We start from the raw sequence: 22,523 nt of genomic DNA, 5'->3' as shown, positions 1-22,523 counted from the left end.
AAACGTTTCACTCAATGGAGATTTGTTTCAACAAATTCAGTAAAAATAATTGATGTCAAATATTTGCTCAATATTTGATTTTTTTGCAAACAAATCTTAACTTTATCAAATGTTACATTTTCATAGACTTAAACGCTTGTTTATAGGAATCAGTATTGATATGTAATATCCTTATGTTTCATTATAATATTGTATTCAATATTTGAATGTTAACATTCGTTCTATTCGATAGAGGCATTCAAATGACAGAACGAATGTTCCACTTCATATTTGTTCTGACAGTTGGATGTTACAATACAGACATTTGCCTTTTATCAGCAGAAGGTACATTTCATTGAAAAGTCTGGAGATTCACAACAGTCAAAAGGACATTATGGTAATTATAAAACAATAACATTTTAAACATTTTTATTCTTAAGTATTGCTGCTTAACCTTTTAAAGCCGTTATGACGTTCTATTCCGTCATAATTAGAATGGGCTTTAAAGCCATTATGACGGAATAGAACGTCATAACTAACGGCTGTCCTGAAGCCTTCTGTGCAGACAAGACTTGAACGCGGTCTTGGGGGCGTTCCTAGGGTTGTAGGGACACCCCCAGACGCGATCCAATAATTGAAATCTCGCGATCGTGTGCACAATCGCGTGGTTTCAATTTGTCTACATCGGAACAGTTGTTCCGATGTAGGCACTTTAGCCCAGACTCGAAAGGGTTAAAGACACTACCTTTAAAAATATATTTCTACATTACTGTAAGTCCTCATGTAATTAAGCTGGTTGCGTGCACATCTGTCTGGTGTCTAAGGGACCAATTGCTGTCACATTTAGTGGCGTGTCACATGAAGCTGCACAACTTTGTGCATTGAAGTTGCTTACAACCAAACTGGGGATAACGCACACAAACGGGGGTACAGTAGTTAATATAATTTAACAATAAAATGAAATGCAGTTGTAACATTTAGAAAATGTTCAGAAAAATATGTATAAATATGTATCTTATTTTCTGTAATATCTGTCCTGTTCCTTCTAATTAGAAGTGAAATACCGGTACTTAATACTGAATGAGGAATACAATAATGCACAATTTGTTGAAAACTAAATTAAAGGGCCATGAAACCCACATTTTTTCTTTCATGATTTAGAAACAGAATGCAATTTTAAACATCTTTCTAATTTACTTATATTGTCTAATTTGCTTTATTCTCTTGATATTCTTTGCTGAAAAGCATATCTAGATATGCTTCAGTAGCTGCTGATTGGTTGCTGCACATAGAAGCCTTGTGCGATTGGCTCACCATGTGCATTGCTTTTTCTTCAACTAAGGATATATAAAAAATGAAGCCAAAAAAAATAATAGAAGTAAATTGTAATGTTTAAATTTGTATTCTCTATCTGAATCATAAAAGAAAGATTTTGGGTTTAGTGGCCCTTTAAGTCTACTGTAGGGCTGGGAACCTTCTAATTAAAAAGCACACTGTAAACTAGATTTTTCTTTGCATAAATATTTTGTAGATGACCCATTTATATAGCCCATCTGGTAGTGTTTTTGTAACACTGTATAGTTTTGCTTATTTTTCAATAACATTGTGCTATACACGCGTTTACAGACTCCTGTTTATGTTACCTTGTCTTTTCATATGCAGGGAAGGGGTGAGTGTCTGATCTTCTCTTTTTCGCAGCCCCTTTCACTGGGTGTCCCAGCCTAATCTAATCAATAGTGCTAAGTAAGTTTTTAAAAGCTTTTATACCGGATTTTTAGATCAGAATCTGTGCATATTCTTCTTTAACCCCTTAATGACAACTGACGTACCAGGTACGTCATGCATTAACTAACAGTTAATGACAATAGACGTACCTGGTACGTCAGTTGTCTAAGAGAGTGCTGGAAGCGATCGCAATCGCTTCCAGCAGCTCTCAGGGTATTGCAGTGATGCCTCCATATGGAGGCATCCTGCAATACCTTTTCAGAAGACTCCGATGCAGAGAGAGCCACTCTGTGGCCCTCTCTGCACCGGTAGCGATGGTGCCGGTTCGTTGGTGGGTGGGAGCATATCAGGGAGGCGGGTGGGCGGCCCATCGCTACCCGGCATCCGGTTCCTGTAAGTGCTATGTGCACGCCGGGTGCCGGGAGCGTGCGGGGGCGCGCCCGATTACATGGCCACTGACACCAATGAGAAAGGAAGAGGGGGGAAAAATTAATGAAAAATAAATAAATATATAAGGATCTGGGAGGGGGTTGGGGTATTGTGGGGGGCTGCTACACTACAGAAAACATTAAAAATGGCAAAAAAATTGCAAAAAAAACACTTGTTTTTGGGGCAAATTGGGTACTGGCAGACAGCTGCCAGTACCCAAGATGGCGGCAATTAGGTAGGGGAGAGGGTTAGAGAGCTGGGGGGGGGGGGATCATGGAGGTTGGGGCTAAGGCAGGGGTCCATCACAGCTAAAACATTTTAATTTTTTTTATTAAAAAAAAGAAAAACTCCTTTTATTTAGTACTGGCAGACTTTCTGCCAGTACTTAAGATGGCGGGGACAATTGTGGGGTGGGGGAGGGAAGAGAACTGTTTGGGAGGGATCAGGGGGTGGGATGCGTCAGGTGGGAGGCTGATCTCTACCCTAAAGCTAAAATTAACCCTGCAAGCTCCCTACAACCTACCTAATTAACCCCTTCACTGCTGGGCATAATTTACGTGTGGTGCGCAGCAGCATTTAGTGGCCTTCTAATTACCAAAAAGCAATGCCAAAGCCATATAAGTCTGCTATTTCTGAACAAAGGGGATCCCAAAGAAGCATTTACAACCATTTGTGCCTTAATTGCACAAGCTGTTTGTAAATAATTTCAGTGGGAAACCTAAAGTTTGTGACAAAATTTGTGAAAAAGTGAACTTTTTTTTTTATTTGATGACATTTGGCGGTGAAATGGTGGCATGAAATATACCAAAATGGGCCTAGATCAATACTTTGGGTTGTCTTCTAAAAAAAAATATATACATGTCAAGGGATATTCAGGTATTCCTGACAGATATCAGGGTTCCAATGTAACTAGCGCTAATTTTGAAAAAAAGTTGTTTGGAAATAGCAAAGTGCTACTTGTATTTATGGCCCTATAACTTGCAAAAAAAGTAAAGAACCTGTAAACATTGGGTATTTCTAAACTCAGGACAAAATTTAGAAACTATTTAGCATAGGTGTTTTTTGGTGATTGTAGATGTGTAACAGATTTTGGGGGTCAAAGTTAGAAAAAGTGTGTTTTTTTCATTTTTTTCCTCATATTTTATATTTTTTTTATAGGAAATTATAAGATATGATGAAAATAATGGTATCCTTAGAAAGTCCATTTAATGGCGAGAAAAACGGTATATAATATGTGTGGGTACAGTAAATGAGTAAGAGGGAAATTACAGCTAAACACAAACACCGCAGAAATGTAAAAATAGCCATTGTCATTAAGGGTAAGAAAATTGAAAAATGGTCCGGTCATTAAGGGGTTAAAGTAGTGTCTAGTACATGGTTATCTGAACATTGGCGTACACCAGGGATAGGCAAGGTGTCCATACACGGACACTGGTGTCCGTGACTAGCCCTTGCAGTGTCCGCCACAACCTTAGTATATCTTTTCTTTCTGATTAAATAATAGGAATAAAAAAAAATATGTAGTGTAAATAAAGTTAGTGGTTTGTCAAGAGACTGCTAGCGATATTGGGTGGTAAGTTATGGAATAAATAAAGCCTGAGTGAAATACTGGATGTGTATCTGCATCTGTATAATAACACCCAGCACTATATAATGACACAGTAGTGACACTGGTACATTTGTATAGCCAGACAAGGGCTGGTTATAGGGTCAGTGGTCTCTGCATCAGTATAATAATACCAAGCGCTATACAAAGACACAGTAGTGACTCTGGCACATGCATATAGCCAGAGGAGGGCTGGTTATAGAATCAGTGGTATCTGCATCAGTATAATAACACCCAGCACTATATAATGACACAGTAGTGACACTGGCACATGGGTATAGCCAGAGGAGGGCTGGTTATAGGGTCGGTCGTATCTGCATCAGTATAATAACACCCAGCGCTATATAATGACACAGTAGTGACACTGGCACATGAGTATAGCCAGACAAGGGCTGGTTATAGGGTCGGTCGTATCTGCATCAGTATAATAACACCCAGCACTATATAATGACACAGTAGTGACACTGGCACATGGGTATAGCCAGAGGAGGGCTGGTTATAGAATTAGTGGTATCTGCATCAGTATAACACCCAGCACTATATAATGTCACAGTAGTGACACTGGCACATGGGTATGGCCAAAGGAGGGCTGGGTATAAAATCAGTGGTATCTACATCAGTATAATAACACCAAGCACTATAAAATAATGTTTTTAATTTCAAATGTACCTTGGTGTCCTTCACTAAGATCTATACTTTGGAAAATGTCCGCCACAGCCTTTGTCTGGCGTATACTGTCCCTTTAAATAGACATTGTATTCAATGTTTTTCTTTATTTCATCTATCAATAGCTATTTTAAAATGTCCTGCAATTTGAATAAACCAATTTATACACTCAACAAATTTAAATGCTGCTGTTTTATATGCAATGATTTAACCTCTCCATCCTCCTATAACATATCATTAGATTTCTTTTAAACGGAAGAACCATTTATCTAAACTGAAGCAGTTTATTGAGCTGTTGGAATTTATAGATTGGTTTATTTTTCTGCAACATCCCAACCACCTAACATTTCCTTATGCACTTCCCCTTGCCCAAGTGACCACTCCCAGACGTAAGTAGATGCCATACTGTGAGCTGTGCGGGAAGTCTAGAAGATGTGTCATGGTAACAAAGGGATGGTTGAGGGTCTCGATGGGCGTTATCCTTTTGTCTGCATCAATAGTCAGCATCTTCTTCAAGAGATCAATAAACTCCCGTCTATCTGCTTTCTCCACAAGCATGTCGCTACCTTCTAGATCAGTCGCCATGTTCACCTTAAAAACAACAGAATAGACCACCTTAAACACAGTGAAATCCATATTTTCCCAGGGATCAGCTGTGTACAAACATGCACTTTCTGTTAGTTTTAAAATCTAAATAAACAATAGGGATGTGAATTTGGATCTTTTGTTAGGATCCAAATGCAGAAGGCGGCAGCCGCTCGTGGTATTCGTCTCTTTGAGACCCAGATTTCAACACACTAAGATCTGTCCATATCCAGATCTTAGTCTATTGTCACAAGAATAAATCTCCTAAAAGAGCCGAATGCCAAAAGCAGACGCCTTATTCGGCATGCGGATTCAAATTCACATCCATAATAAATAGCTAACATTAGTGTTTTTCATGCAGAAAATGTTTAATTCCTTTAAGAACAGAAAATGTTATTTATAAAACGTATTGGCTACTGTTCTAAATAAAGATTTTATTTTTTTAATGGATATGAAACTATACTACTTTAAAAAAAATATATATATGTTAAATCAAAGTAAAAAGAAAAAAATAGCAAACAACGTACTTGTTTTCTTGCTAAATGAGAAATTCTCAGTTTAGCTGCTGCGTATAGCTAAATACAAGAGCTACCATTACGGAGCTTAAAGGGACAGTTTAGTCAAAATTTAACTTTCATGATTCAGATAGGGCATGCCATTTTAAACAACTTTCCAATTAACTTTTATCATTAAATTTGCTTTGTTCTCTTGGTGTTTTTTGTTAAAACCTAAACCTAGGTAGGCTCATATGTTAATGTCTAAGCCCTTAAAGGCTGCCTCTAATCTCAGTACATTTTGACAATTTTTCCCAGTTAGACACGGATAGTTCATGTGAGCCATAAAGGTAACATTGTACTCACTCTCGTGGAGTTATTTTTGAGTTAGCACTGATTGGCTAAAATGCTAGAGTCAAAATAACTAAAATAAGGGGCGGTCTTTAGAGGCTAAGATACAAGGTAATCACAGAGGTAAAAAGTATATTAATATAACCGTGTTGGTTATGCAAAACTGGGGAATGGGTAATAAAGGGATTACCTATTTTTTTAAACAATAAAAATTCTGGTGTAGTCTATACCTTTAAGTTCTACTGTCACAAGATTTTGCAACAAAAGTCCTTTACTGAACATGGCCAAGAAACTGACTGCAGCTATTACAACCACTTCAAAGCTACTTATTTGCCTTCCTGTAAATACCATAGCCCCTTTGTGGGTCTGCACAGGAAGCCATGAATCCTTCACAAATGAAGTTAGAAAAAAGGAATAAAAAGGTAAAAATCATTTTAAAATAAGATGTAATACAAATTGCAATGATTTATAATAAAAGGAGTAGTTTAATTTAAATATTAAAATTTACTTGGAACAAGTTGGGCAAATTCATTTCAAATTGAGGAGGCAGAAAGAATATGGGAGGAGCGAGTCACACACATTTATTTTTAAAGTCTAATTTTAGTTAAAAACTCCAAAAAGGTCTGAGCATAGGCAGTCGCAAAGGGCTTAAAGGGACAGGAAACCCCCAAAATGTAATTCATGATTCAGATAGAACATATAATTTTAAAATTACTTATACATTTACTTTTATTATCAAACATGTTTCCTTCTCGTGATATCCTTTGCTGAAGGAACAGCATTGCACTACTGGCAGCTAGATGAACACATCTTGTTATCCAATCACAAGAGACAAATGTATGCAGGCACCAATCACCAGCTAGGGATATCAAGATAACAAAACACATTTGAAAATAGAAGTGATTTAAAAAGTGTCTAAAAATTGCATGCTCTATCTGACTCTTGCAAGTTTTGACATTCCTATCCCTTTAAATGTTATTTCACAACACATATTTCACTATTCATTTATGGAACCAGATTGTATAAATCCCCATGCCATATGTAATATACATTTTTTTTACCTGTGCCATGTCATCAAGACAGTTGAATATATACTTCCGAGCTTCTTTCGATTTAATGCCTGTTTCAGCTTCATGGTCATCAGGAGTCTAAAATAGACAAAAAATAAAAAGGATTCCTGGTTTCTTTATTTTTATCAAACTGAAATAACTATAAAACAATTGCTTGATTGAACCGCGAATTAAAGTGAATGTAAATTTTGATGCTAAAGTGCCCAGTTTTTAAAAATTCGATTAAAAACAGGGGCACTTTAATTCATCAAAATTTACATTTCACTCGTGAGGTGAAAAATACTTACCTTTCAATCTTCACATCAGCTCCTGCTTCCTCCACCCGTCGCAAAGCCTCTTCCTGGGTCTAAAATGAGGAATCAAGCTTCCTCCAATAACGGCATTGAATCAGACACAGATTCCCCCGGGGGGGAAGCCGTGATTGGAGGATGACCTATCCATCATTTCTGACATCAGAAATGGCTTGAGACGACCGGAGGAAGCTGGAGCTGCTGTCAAGTTTAAAAGGTAAGTTTTTTTTCACAACAGGGGTGAAATGTAAATTTTTATGAATTAAAGTTCCCCTGTTTTTAATCAAATTTTTTAAAACCGGGCACTTTAGCATCAAAATTTATATTCACTTTAAGCTCTAATTTCACGTTAAATGTTTATGTCAGCATGTGAGAGCAGAGTCACAACGTGAAGACTTGGACAAGAAGAGGTGAGGTCAGTGCAAGTAAATCGATCAATGTAATCAATTCTATGTATCACCTTCACATTAAGATTTTATACTTATTCATAACTAAAGAATGTGTAGAGCGCTCATCAATGCCAGCTAGCACAGTCTATAGGAATACAGTAGACACCTACCGTCACATAATGCAGGGGTAGGTACTAACAAACATCCACTGACGTGATACACATATCAGTGCTGGAAATTAAAGCTCAAACCTGGTAAAATGAGGGAATCCCTTAATAGGGACATTAAACCCAAAATGTTTGTTTTTGCTGATTTAGATAGAGCATACACTCTTCCAATTTACTTCTGATATAAAATTTGCTTTGCTCTCTTGGTTTCCATTTTTGAAGGAGCAGCAATGCACTACTGGGTGCTAGCCAGCAGTCCTGTTACTATTAACTATGATTCGATAACGGATCTAATCCATCTATTTGCGTCACTTTATGGCCAGCTCTACGCAATAGCTAAGCCACTTACAAAGCTAATACAAGCTGGAGTACCCTTAAAAGCTGGTGTTTTAAAAGACTCTAAAGGATTAGAATCCATAGCATTAATGCTGCAGGAATATAAATGGGAGAATAAAATGTATACAGGTGTAATAACATGCCATTTTATTTTTATTTTGTACTATGTCCCCATTTCCTGTTTCGATCAGGCTATACTGAGTTGTTTCAATATAAAAAGTGTCCTCTAATAGTTGTAGGTGAACTTCATCACAATAAACTCTGACAAAGCATGATAATCACAGGATATGCGTTGGCCGCCTTCAAATCTGCACACTTGGTCTGCTGTATAAAAGTGTAGTAAACTAAATATTTCATGTATTGCACCTCTAGGTACCTCAGTATTTTCTTTTTAGTGAGAGGTTATACTGAGCTGTAAGTGGCATCTTAGCAAAGTTCTGCCCTTAGTCATGCTTCTGATAAACAGTATGAACCAAAGTACTGGTTTTAAGGCCTTTGATCTCTATTAAACTTTAAGATTTAATTAAAGCATACATATTATACTAATTAAACAATAATAATTATTATGCTAAGGATACAAAGCTAAATACATTTTACTTAGTCTAGATCATTCATGGAACATAGCAATTTGACAATTAAGTTTGTAATTCAATTTAAAAAAAATCATCACTTCTCTACCTCTTAGCTAAGATTAAGCGTAGTTTAAAAGGGACATTAAACTACAAATAAACATAGTACGAAGGTTATTCCCCACCTCCCTTTAGTCATGGGTGCTGCCATGTTTCACTGCATTACAGGGCTATGTGTTTGCACATGTGCAGCAACTCTACTTCAGATACCTGCAGTAAAACTTAGGTTCCAAAATGGTGGCACTCCTAATTTGAGGGAAATGTATTCAGTGTTTAATATCCCTTTAACTTTAAAATAAATGTACTTATTGTTATATAAAATATTTTTAAAATATTTTAGCATAATACATGAAAAAAATGAGGGTATGTCACAGTAACACTCATATACTAAGGATGTGTTTAAATTTTTTTTAAACTATTCTCACCTTCAGACGCCAGAGTGGATATGGTGAGTCGCCATCTCTATTAAAAAATCGTGTGGTCTTTGTCCCAGAACTGAGCAGGTATTCCGCTGGTAAACCCTGTGTCTGCGAGATATAGCGAATCTAAAGCAAAATAAAAGGAGGAAGAAATGAACAGACCAATGTAAATCAGTGCTACGGTGTGCAAGGAATGGTATTTTGCAACAGACAGTGTTGGGTCACGGATGTCCAATTGCTGGATTGTGGGTCACAGGAAGCTTAAAAAGGGACCTGAAACCTAAATTGTATCTTTCACAATTTAGACAGGGCATACAATTTTAAACAACTTTCTAATTTTTGCCTATTATCAAATGTTCTTAGTTATCTTGGTTTCCTTTGTTGAAAATCATACCTAAGTAGGCTCAGGAGCTGGGTGCTAGCTCCTGTTTGGTGGCTGCACACATATACCTCTTTTCATTGGCTTACCAATGTGTTCAGCTAGCTCTCAGTAGTCTATTGCTGCTCCTTCAACAAAGGATACCAATCGAATTAAGCAAAATTGATAATAGAAGTAATTTGGAAAGTTGTTTAAAATTATAGGCTCTATCTGAATCATGAAAGAAATATTTTGGGTTTCATGTCCCTTTAAGCTTGTGCTGTATTTTTTTTTTTTAAGTATTCATTTTTCAGTTTAACCCCTTGACTGCCAACGACGACCAAGTCGTTGCAGAGTTTCCGACTCTGGTGCCAACCACGGCTCAGAGTCGTCGCTAGCCCTCTCCCACCTTGAGGAAGATCTGGGGGCTCCCACCCGCTCCTAACCCGGGGCTTCACGTTATGCACAGTGACGCGATGACGTCACCGCGCACCTTTATTTAACATTCACAATGTGTTACAGGAGCAGGGGACATGCTGCTTAGAAGCCTGCATCAGGCATCTAAGCAGCTACAGACGCCCAAGACCCCCCGTTGAAAAGGTAATCGCCTAACCTTTCTAAGAGTGTAAGTTTTGGGAATCTGGGAAAAAAAAAAAGTTAAAAAAAAAACAGAATTTATGCTTACCTGATAAATTACTTTCTCCAACGGTGTGTCCGGTCCACGGCGTCATCCTTACTTGTGGGATATTCTCTTCCCCAACAGGAAATGGCAAAGAGCCCAGCAAAGCTGGTCATATGATCCCTCCTAGGCTCCGCCTACCCCAGTCATTCGACCGACGTACAGGAGGAAATATGCATAGGAGAAACCATATGATACCGTGGTGACTGTAGTTAGAGAAAATAATTCATCAGACCTGATTAAAAAAAACAGGGCGGGCCGTGGACCGGACACACCGTTGGAGAAAGTAATTTATCAGGTAAGCATAAATTCTGTTTTCTCCAACATAGGTGTGTCCGGTCCACGGCGTCATCCTTACTTGTGGGAACCAATACCAAAGCTTTAGGACACGGATGAAGGGAGGGAGCAAATCAGGTCACCTAAATGGAAGGCACCACGGCTTGCAAAACCTTTCTCCCAAAAATAGCCTCTGAAGAAGCAAAAGTATCAAATTTGTAAAATTTGGCAAAAGTGTGCAGTGAAGACCAAGTCGCTGCCTTACATATCTGGTCAACAGAAGCCTCGTTCTTGAAGGCCCATGTGGAAGCCACAGCCCTAGTGGAGTGAGCTGTGATTCTTTCAGGAGGCTGCCGTCCGGCAGTCTCATATGCCAAACGGATAATGCTTTTAAGCCAAAAAGAAAGAGAGGTAGAAGTTGCTTTTTGACCTCTCCTTTTACCAGAATAAACAACAAACAAAGAAGAAGTTTGTCTGAAATCTTTAGTGGCCTCTAAATAGAATTTTAGAGCACGGACTACGTCCAAATTGTGTAACAAACGTTCCTTCTTTGAAACTGGATTCGGGCACAAAGAAGGTACAACTATCTCCTGGTTAATATTCTTGTTGGAAACAACTTTCGGAAGAAAACCAGGCTTAGTACGCAAAAACATAATTTATGTAAGAACTTACCTGATAAATTCATTTCTTTCATATTAACAAGAGTCCATGAGCTAGTGACGTATGGAATATACATTCCTACCAGGAGGGGCAAAGTTTCCCAAACCTTAAAATGCCTATAAATACACCCCTCACCACACCCACAAATCAGTTTAACGAATAGCCAAGAAGTGGGGTGATAAGAAAAAAAGTGCGAAGCATATAAAATAAGGAATTGGAATAATTGTGCTTTATACAAAAAAATCATAACCACCACAAAAAAGGGTGGGCCTCATGGACTCTTGTTAATATGAAAGAAATGAATTTATCAGGTAAGTTCTTACATAAATTATGTTTTCTTTCATGTAATTAACAAGAGTCCATGAGCTAGTGACGTATGGGATAATGACTACCCAAGATGTGGATCTTTCCACACAAGAGTCACTAGAGAGGGAGGGATAAAATAAAGACAGCCAATTCCTGCTGAAAATAATCCACACCCAAATAAAAGTTTAACAAAAAACATAAGCAGAAGATTCAAACTGAAACCGCTGCCTGAAGAACTTTTCTACCAAAAACTGCTTCAGAAGAAGAAAATACATCAAAATGGTAGAATTTAGTAAAAGTATGCAAAGAGGACCAAGTTGCTGCTTTGCAGATCTGGTCAACCGAAGCTTCATTCCTAAACGCCCAGGAAGTAGAAACTGACCTAGTAGAATGAGCTGTAATTCTTTGAGGCGGAATTTTACCCGACTCAACATAGGCAAGATGAATTAAAGATTTCAACCAAGATGCCAAAGAAATGGCAGAAGCTTTCTGGCCTTTCCTAGAACCGGAAAAAATAACAAATAGACTAGAAGTCTTACGGAAAGATTTCGTAGCTTCAACATAATATTTCAAAGCTCTAACAACATCCAAAGAATGCAATGATTTCTCCTTAGAATTCTTAGGATTAGGACATAATGAAGGAACCACAATTTCTCTACTAATGTTGTTGGAATTCACAACTTTAGGTAAAAATTCAAAAGAAGTTCGCAACACCGCCTTATCCTGATGAAAAATCAGAAAAGGAGACTCACACGAAAGAGCAGATAATTCAGAAACTCTTCTAGCAGAAGAGATGGCCAAAAGGAACAAAACTTTCCAAGAAAGTAATTTAATGTCCAATGAATGCATAGGTTCAAACGGAGGAGCTTGAAGAGCTCCCAAAACCAAATTCAAACTCCATGGAGGAGAAATTGACTTAATGACAGGTTTTATACGAACCAAAGCTTGTACAAAACAATGAATATCAGGAAGAATAGCAATCTTTCTGTGAAAAAGAACAGAAAGAGCAGAGATTTGTCCTTTCAAAGAACTTGCGGACAAACCCTTATCCAAACCATCCTGAAGAAATTGTAAAATTCTCGGTATTCTAAAAGAATGCCAAGAAAAATGATGAGAAAGACACCATGAAATATAAGTCTTCCAGACTCTATAATATATCTCTCTAGATACAGATTTACGAGCCTGTAACATAGTATTAATCACGGAGTCAGAGAAACCTCTATGACCAAGAATCAAGCGTTCAATCTCCATACCTTTAAATTTAAGGATTTCAGATCCGGATGGAAAAAAGGACCTTGTGACAGAAGGTCTGGTCTTAACGGAAGAGTCCAAGGCTGGCAAGATGCCATCCGGACAAGATCCGCATACCAAAACCTGTGAGGCCATGCCGGAGCTATTAGCAGAACAAACGAGCATTCCCTCAGAATCTTGGAGATTACTCTTGGAAGAAGAACTAGAGGCGGAAAGATATAGGCAGGATGATACTTCCAAGGAAGTGATAATGCATCCACTGCCTCCGCCTGAGGATCCCGGGATCTGGACAGATACCTGGGAAGTTTCTTGTTTAGATGAGAGGCCATCAGATCTATCTCTGGGAGCCCCCACATTTGAACAATCTGAAGAAATACCTCTGGGTGAAGAGACCATTCGCCCGGATGCAACGTTTGGCGACTGAGATAATCCGCTTCCCAATTGTCTACACCTGGGATATGAACCGCAGAGATTAGACAGGAGCTGGATTCCGCCCAAACCAAAATTCGAGATACTTCTTTCATAGCCAGAGGACTGTGAGTCCCTCCTTGATGATTGATGTATGCCACAGTTGTGACATTGTCTGTCTGAAAACAAATGAACGATTCTCTCTTCAGAAGAGGCCAAAACTGAAGAGCTCTGAAAACTGCACGGAGTTCCAAGATATTGATCGGTAATCTCACCTCCTGAGATTCCCAAACTCCTTGTGCCGTCAGAGATCCCCACACAGCTCCCCAACCTGTGAGACTTGCATCTGTTGAAATTATAGTCCAGGTCGGAAGAACAAAAGAAGCCCCCTGAATTAAACGATGGTGATCTGTCCACCACGTTAGAGAGTGCCGAACAATCGGTTTTAAAGATATTAATTGATATATCTTCGTGTAATCCCTGCACCATTGGTTCAGCATACAGAGCTGAAGAGGTCGCATGTGAAAACGAGCAAAGGGGATCGCGTCCGATGCAGCAGTCATAAGACCTAGAATTTCCATGCATAAGGCTACCGAAGGGAATGATTGAGACTGAAGGTTTCGACAGGCTGTAATCAATTTTAGACGTCTCTTGTCTGTTAAAGACAAAGTCATGGACACTGAATCTATCTGGAAACCCAGAAAGGTTACCCTTGTTTGAGGAATCAAAGAACTTTTTGGTAAATTGATCCTCCAACCATGATCTTGAAGAAACAACACAAGTCGATTCGTATGAGACTCTGCTAAATGTAAAGACGGAGCAAGTACCAAGATATCGTCCAAATAAGGAAATACCACAATACCCTGTTCTCTGATTACAGACAGAAGGGCACCGAGAATCTTTGTAAAAATTCTTGGAGCTGTAGCAAGGCCAAACGGTAGAGCCACAAATTGGTAATGCTTGTCTAGAAAAGAGAATCTCAGGAACTGATAATGATCTGGATGAATCGGAATATGCAGATATGCATCCTGTAAATCTATTGTGGACATATAATTCCCTTGCTGAACAAAAGGCAATATAGTCCTTACAGTTACCATCTTGAACGTTGGTATCCTTACATAACGATTCAATAATTTTAGATCCAGAACTGGTCTGAAGGAATTCTCCTTCTTTGGTACAATGAAGAGATTTGAATAAAACCCCATCCCCTGTTCCGGAACTGGAACTGTCATAATTACTCCAGCCAACTCTAGATCTGAAACACAATTCAGAAATGCTTGAGCTTTCACTGGATTTACTGGGACATGGGAAAGAAAAAATCTCTTTGCAGGAGGTCTCATCTTGAAACCAATTCTGTACCCTTCTGAAACAATGTTCTGAATCCAAAGATTGTGAACAGAACTGATCCAAATTTCTTTGAAAAAACGTAACCTGCCCCCTACCAGCTGAACTGGAATGAGGGCCGTACCTTCATGTGAACTTAGAAGCAGGCTTTGCCTTTCTAGCAGGCTTGGATTTATTCCAGACTGGAGATGGTTTCCAAACTGAAACTGCTCCTGAGGACGAAGGATCAGGCTTTTGTTCTTTGTTGAAACGAAAGGAACGAAAACGATTGTTAGCCCTGTTTTTACCTCTAGACTTTTTATCCTGTGGTAAAAAAGTTCCTTTCCCACCAGTAACAGTTGAAATAATAGAATCCAACTGAGAACCAAATAATTTGTTTCCCTGGAAAGAAATGGAAAGTAGAGTTGATTTAGAAGCCATATCAGCATTCCAAGTCTTAAGCCATAAAGCTCTTCTGGCTAAGATAGCCAGAGACATAAATCTAACATCAACTCTAATAATATCAAAAATGGCATCACAGATGAAATTATTAGCATGCTGGAGAAGAATAATAATATCATGAGAATCACGATTTGTTACTTGTTGCGCTAGAGTTTCCAACCAAAAAGTTGAAGCTGCAGCAACATCAGCCAATGATATAGCAGGTCTAAGAAGATTACCTGAACATAGATAAGCTTTTCTTAGAAAAGATTCAATTTTTCTATCTAAAGGATCCTTAAACGAGGTACCATCTGATGTAGGAATGGTAGTACGTTTAGCAAGGGTAGAAATAGCCCCATCAACTTTAGGGATTTTGTCCCAAAATTCTAATCTGTCAGGCGGAACAGGATATAATTGCTTAAAACGTTTAGAAGGAGTAAATGAATTACCCAATCTATCCCATTCCTTAGCAATTACTGCAGAAATAGCATTAGGAACAGGAAAGACTTCTGGAATAACCGCAGGAGCTTTAAAAACCTTATCCAAACGTATAGAATTAGTATCAAGAGGACTAGAATCCTCTATTTCTAAAGCAATTAGTACTTCTTTAAGTAAAGAGCGAATAAATTCCATCTTAAATAAATATGAAGATTTATCAGCATCAATCTCTGAGACAGAATCCTCTGAACCAGAAGAGTCCAAAGAATCAGAATGATGGTGTTCATTTAAAAATTCATCTGTAGAGAGAGAAGATTTAAAAGACTTTTTACGTTTACTAGAAGGAGAAATAACAGACAAAGCCTTCTTTATGGATTCAGAAACAAAATCTCTTATGTTATCAGGAACATTCTGCACCTTAGATGTTGAGGGAACTGCAACAGACAATGGTACATCACTAAAGGAAATATTATCTGCATTAACAAGTTTGTCATGACATTTAATACAAACAACAGCTGGAGGAATAGCTACCAAAAGTTTACAGCAGATACACTTAGCTTTGGTAGATCCAGCAGGCAGAGGTTTTCCTGTAGTATCTTCTGGCTCAGATGCAACGTGAGACATCTTGCAATATGTAAGAGAAAAAACAACATATAAAGCAAAATAGATCAAATTCCTTATAAGACAGTTTCAGGAATGGGAAAAAATGCCAAACATCAAGCTTCTAGCAACCAGAAGCAAATGAAAAATGATTCTGAAATAATGTGGAGACAAAAGCGACGCCCATATTTTTTGGCGCCAAATAAGACGCCCACATTATTTGGCGCCTAAATGCTTTTGGCGCCAAAAATGACGCCACATCCGGAACGCCGACATTTTTGGCGCAAAATAACGTCAAAAAAATGACGCAACTTCCGGCGACACGTATGACGCCGGAAACGGAAATGAATTTTTGCGCCAAAAAAATCCGCGCCAAGAATGACGCAATAAAATGAAGCATTTTCAGCCCCCGCGAGCCTAACAGCCCACAGGGAAAAAGTCAAATTTTTGAGGTAAGAAAAATATGATAATTAAAGCATAATCCCAAATATGAAACTGACTGTCTGGAAATAAGGAAAGTTGAACATTCTGAGTCAAGGCAAATAAATGTTTGAATACATATATTTAGAACTTTATAAATAAAGTGCCCAACCATAGCTTAGAGTGTCACAGAAAATAAGACTTACTTACCCCAGGACACTCATCTACATGTTTGTAGAAAGCCAAACCAGTACTGAAACGAGAATCAGTAGAGGAAATGGTAAATATAAGAGTATATCGTCGATCTGAAAAGGGAGGTAAGAGATGAATCTCTACGACCGATAACAGAGAACCTTATGAAATAGACCCCGTAGAAGGAGATCACTGCATTCAATAGGCAATACTCTCCTCACATCCCTCTGACATTCACTGCACGCTGAGAGGAAAACCGGGCTCCAACTTGCTGCGGAGCGCATATCAACGTAGAATCTAGCACAAACTTACTTCACCACCTCCCTTGGAGGCAAAGTTTGTAAAACTGATTTGTGGGTGTGGTGAGGGGTGTATTTATAGGCATTTTAAGGTTTGGGAAACTTTGCCCCTCCTGGTAGGAATGTATATTCCATACGTCACTAGCTCATGGACTCTTGTTAATTACATGAAAGAAACCACCTTATCTGTATGGAATACCAGATAGGGCGGAGAACACTGCAGAGCAGATAACTCAGAAACTCTTCTAGCAGAAGAAATTGCAACCAAAAACAGAACTTTCCAAGATAATAACTTAATATCTACGGAATGTAAGGGTTCAAACGGAACCCCTTGAAGAACTGAAAGAACCAGATTAAGACTCCAGGGAGGAGTCAAAGGTCTGTAAACAGGCTTGATTCTAACCAGAGCCTGAACAAACGCTTGAACGTCTGGCACAGCTGCCAGCCTTTTGTGAAGTAAAACAGATAACGCAGAAATCTGTCCCTTCAGAGAACTTGCAGATAATCCCTTCTCCAAACCCTCTTGTAGAAAGGATAAAATCCTAGGAATTTTAATCTTGTTCCATGGGAATCCTTTAGATTCACACCAATAGATATATTTTTTCCATATCTTATGGTAAATTTTTCTAGTTACAGGCTTTCTAGCCTGAATCAGTATCTATTACAGAATCTGAAAACCCACGCTTTGATAAAATCAAGCGTTCAATCTCCAAGCAGTCAGTTGGAGAGAGACCAGATTCGGATGCACGAATGGACCTTGAACAAGAAGGTCCTGTCTCAAAGGTAGCTTCCATGGTGGAGCCGATGACATATTCACCAGGTCTGCATACCAAGTCCTGCGTGGCCACGCAGGAGCTATCAAGATTACCGAAGCCCTCTCCTGGTTGACTGGCTACCAGCCTGGGAATGAGAGGAAACGGTGGGAAAACATAAGCTAGGTTGAAGGTCCAAGGTGCTACTAGTGCATCTACTAGAGTCGCCTTGGGATCCCTGGATCTGGACCCGTAACGAGGAACCTTGAAGTTCTGACGAGACGCCATCAGATCCATGTCTGGAATGCCCCATAATTGAGTTATTTGGGCAAAGATTTCCGGGTGGAGTTCCCACTCCCCAGGATGGAATGTCTGACGACTCAGAAAATCCGCTTCCCAATTTTCCACCCCTGGGATGTGGATTGCAGACAAGTGGCAGGAGTGATCCTCCGCCCATTGAATTATCTTGGTCACTTCCTCCATTGCCAGGGAACTTCTTGTTCCCCCCTGATGGTTGATATATGCAACTGTCGTCATGTTGTCTGATTGAAACCTTATGAATTTGGCCTTTGCTAGATGAGGCCAAGCTTTGAGAGCATTGAATATCGCTCTTAGTTCCAGAATGTTTATCGGGAGAAGAGATTCTTCCCGAGACCATAGACCCTGAGCCTTCAGGGGTTCCCAGACCGTGCCCCAGCCCACCAGACTGGCGTCGGTCGTGACAATGACCCACTCTGGTCTGCGGAAGCTCATTCCCTGTGACAGATTGTCCGGGTTCAGCCACCAACGGAGTGAATCTCTAGTCCTTTGATCTACTTGAATCGTCGGAGACAAGTCTGTATAATCCCCATTCCACTGTTTGAGCATGCACAGTTGTAATGGTCTTAGATGAATTCGTGCAAAAGGAACTATGTCCATTGCTGCAACCATCAATCCTATTACTTCCATGCACTGCGCTATGGAAGGACGAAGAACAGAATGAAGAACCTGACAAGAGCTTAGAAGTTTTGATTTTTTGACCTCTGTCAGGAAAATTCTCATTTCTAAGGAGTCTATTATTGTTCCCAAGAAAGGAACTCTTGTCGACGGGGAAAGAGAGCTCTTTTCTATGTTTACTTTCCATCCGTGAGATCTGAGAAAGGCTAGGACTATGTCCGTATGAGCCTTTGCTTTTGACAGAGACGACGCTTGAATCAGGATGTCATCCAAGTACGGTACTACTGCAATGCCCCTCGGTCTTAGAACCGCTAGAAGGGACCCTAGTACCTTTGTGAAAAGTCTCGGAGCAGTGGCTAATTCGAAAGGAAGTGCCACAAACTGGTAATGCTTTTCCAGAAAAGCGAATCTGAGGAACTGATGATGTTCCTTGTGGATAGGAATATGGAGGTACGCATCCTTTAAATCCACCGTGGTCATAAATTGACCTTCCTGGATGGTAGGAAGGATCGTTCGAATGGTTTCCATTTTGAATGATGGAACCCTGAGAAATTTGTTTAGGATCTTGAGATCTAGAATTGGTCTGAACGTTCCCTCTTTTTTGGGAACTATGAACAGGTTGGAGTAAAATCCCATCCCTTGTTCTCTTATTGGAACTGGATGAATTACTCCCATCCTTAACAGGTCTTCTACACAATGTAAGAATGCCTGTCTTTTTATTTGGTTTGAAGATAATTGAGACCTGTGGAACCTTCCCCTTGGGGGTAGTTCCTTGAATTCCAGGAGATAACCTTGAGAAACTATTTCTAGTGCCCAAGGATCCTGAACATCTCTTGCCCAGGCCTGAGCAAAGAGAAAGTCTGCCCCCCACCAGATCCGGTCCCGGATCGGGGGCCATCCCTTCATGCTGTTTTGGTAGCAGTGGCGGGCTTCTTGGCCTGCTTACCCTTGTTCCAGCCTTGCATCGGTCTCCAGGCTGGTTTGGGTTGAGAAGTATTACCTTCTTGCTTAGAGGATGTAGAAGCAGAGGCTGGTCCGTTTCTGCGAAAGGGACGAAAATTAGGCTTATTTCTAGCCTTAAAAGACCTATCCTGAGGAAGGGCGTGGCCCTTTCCTCCGGTGATGTCTGAAATAATCTCTTTCAAATCAGGACCAAACAGTGTTTTGCCCTTGAAAGGGATGTTAAGCAATTTTGTCTTGGAAGACACATCCGCTGACCAAGACTTTAGCCAGAGCGCTCTGCGCGCCACGATAGCAAACCCTGAATTTTTCGCCGCTAATCTCGCTAATTGCAAAGCGGCATCTAGAATAAAAGAGTTAGCCAATTTGAGTGCATGAACTCTGTCCATAATCTCCTCATACGAAGATTCCTTATCGAGCGACTTTTCTAGTTCTTCGAACCAGAAACACGCTGCCGTAGTGACAGGAACAATGCATGAAATTGGTTGAAGAAGGTAACCTTGCTGAACAAACATTCTTTTAAGCAAACCCTCTAATTTTTTATCCATAGGATCTTTAAAAGCACAACTATCTTCTATGGGAATAGTAGTGCGTTTGTTTAGAGTAGAGACCGCCCCCTCGACCTTAGGGACTGTCTGCCATAAGTCCTTTCTGGGGTCGACTATAGGAAATAATTTCTTAAATGTTACAACATCAGGTTCAGCTTGTTGAGAAATTTTCCCTGAATCTGAAATTTCTCCCTCAGACAAAACCTCCCTCCTGGCCCCTTCAGATTGGTGTGAGGGTATGTCAGAAGCGTTATCATCAGCGTCCTCTTGCTCTTCAGTGTTTAAAACAGAGCAATCGCGCTTTCTTTGATAAGTAGGCATTTTAGATAAAATATTTTTAATAGAATTATCCATAACAGCCGTTAATTGTTGCATAGTAATAAGTATTGGCGCACTAGATGTACTAGGGGCCTCTAGTGTGGGCAAAACTGGTGTAGACACAGAAGGGGGTGATGCAGTACCATGCTTACTCCCCTCATCTGAAGACTCATCTTGGGCACTATTATCTGTGGCATCATTGTCCCTACTTTGTTTGGACACCATGTCACAATTATCACATATATTTAAATGGGGAGACACATTGGCATTCATACATATAGAACATAGTTTATCTGATGGTTCAGACATGTTAAACAGGCTTAAACTTGTCAACAAAGCACAAAAAACGTTTTAAAATGAAACCGTTACTGTCACTTTAAATTTTAAACAGAACACACTTTATTACTGAAAATGCGAAAAAGTATGAAGCAATTGTTCAAAATTCACCAAAATTTCACCACAGTGTCTTAAAGCCTTAAAAGTATTGCACACCAAATTTGGAAGCTTTAACCCTTAAAATAACGGAACCGGAGCCGTTTTTACATTTAACCCCTATACAGTCCCAGGAATCTGCTTTGCTGAGACCCAACCAAGCCCAGAGGGGAATACGATACCAAATGACGCCTTCTATAAGCTTTTTCAGTGGATCCTAGCTCCTCACACATGCATCTGCATGCCTTGCCTTCCAAAAACAACTGCGCATTAGTGGCGCGAAAATGAGGCTCTGCCTATGACTAGAGAAGGCCCCCATCTGAAAAAGGTGTCCATACAGTGCCTGCCGTTTTTTAACAACAATCCCCAAGATTATAATAACTATAAAGCGCTATAATCTGTCAAATATGCTTAGCAAGTAATCGTTTTAGCCCAGAAAAATGTCTACCAGTTTTTTAAGCCCTTATAAAGCCTTTATTCTTTTACTTAATCTAAGAAAATGGCTTACCGGTTCCCATAGGGAAAATGACAGCCTTCCAGCATTACCAAGTCGTGTTAGAAATGTGGCCATCATACCTCAGGCAGAAAAGTCTGCCAACTGCTTCCCCCAACTGAAGTTACTTCATCTCAACAGTCCTGTGTGGAAACAGCAATCGATTTTAGTAACGTCTGCTAAAATCATCTTCCTCTCACAAACAGAAATCTTCTTCTCTTTTCTGTTTCAGAGTAAATAGTACATACCAGCACTATTTTAAAATAACAAACACTTGATTGAAGAATAAAACTACATTTAAACACCAAAAAACTCTTAGCCATCTCCGTGGAGATGTTGCCTGTGCAACGGCAAAGAGAATGACTGGGGTAGGCGGAGCCTAGGAGGGATCATATGACCAGCTTTGCTGGGCTCTTTGCCATTTCCTGTTGGGGAAGAGAATATCCCACAAGTAAGGATGACGCCGTGGACCGGACACACCTATGTTGGAGAAAAATATTTAAAAAAAAACCAAAAACAAACAAAAACAAAAAACTTAAAAACAGGTTAGCACCCAGGTGGGAAAGTGCTTAGCACTCAAAGGGTTAAAGTACCATTAAATTCAGTAGAATTACATAAGCAACAAATACATGATAAAAACAATGCAATTTCAAATGAGCAGTAGATTTTTTCTGACTAATTTTAAATAGTCCTATTTCTGTCTCATATAAAAAGACTCTGCAATTTAATAACGGAAATAAAAAAAAAAAAATTCTTTCAATTGCCTGCTATCTGAATCAAGTTTAATTTTTACTTTAGCGTCCCTATAGTAGAAAAAATCAAGTACTTGAACATGCAACAACTACACAGTGATTGGTTAGCTTAGGGCACAAACTCATTAAAGGGATAGTCTAGTCAAAATCAAACTTTCATGATTCAGATAGAGTAGCAATTTTAAACAACTTTCTAATTTACGCCTATTATCAATTTTTCTTCGTTCTCTTGCTATCTTTATTTTAAAATCAGGAATGTAAAGCTTAGGAGCCGAACCATTTTTAGACAATTAGGTTAGTAATTTAAAGGGACAGTCAAGTCCAAAAAAAACCTCATGTTTTAAATAGGGCATGCAATTTTAAACAACTTCCCAATTTACTTTTATCACCAATTTTGCTTTGATCTCTTGGTATTCTTAGTTGAAAGCTAAAACTAGGAGGTACATATGCTAATTTCTTAGACCTTGAAGACTGCCTCTAATCTGAATACATTTTGACCACTAGAGGGCATTAGTTCACATGTTTCATATAGATAACATTGAGCTC

At 39.2% G+C, this 22,523-nt stretch overlaps 1 protein-coding gene across 1 annotated transcript in view; it reads right to left on the bottom strand.

Annotated features, from left to right (window-relative positions):
* Window positions 1-22,523, bottom strand: part of LOC128664175 (homeodomain-interacting protein kinase 2) — a 119,613-nt gene that overhangs the window by 39,655 nt on the left and 57,435 nt on the right. Inside the window, exons 4-6 of the mRNA XM_053718940.1 lie at window positions 9,142-9,261; window positions 6,897-6,983; window positions 4,812-4,996 (exon numbers count right to left, since the gene is read on the bottom strand). Coding sequence (XP_053574915.1) covers window positions 4,812-4,996; window positions 6,897-6,983; window positions 9,142-9,261 — 392 coding nt within the window. The remainder of the gene's footprint in view (window positions 1-4,811; window positions 4,997-6,896; window positions 6,984-9,141; window positions 9,262-22,523) is intronic.

The sequence above is a fragment of the Bombina bombina genome, chromosome 6, assembly GCF_027579735.1.
Source record: "Bombina bombina isolate aBomBom1 chromosome 6, aBomBom1.pri, whole genome shotgun sequence".
NCBI lineage: Eukaryota > Metazoa > Chordata > Amphibia > Anura > Bombinatoridae > Bombina > Bombina bombina.
Note: the sequence above shows the minus strand (reverse complement) of the source record. Positions and strands in the feature narration are given on the sequence as shown.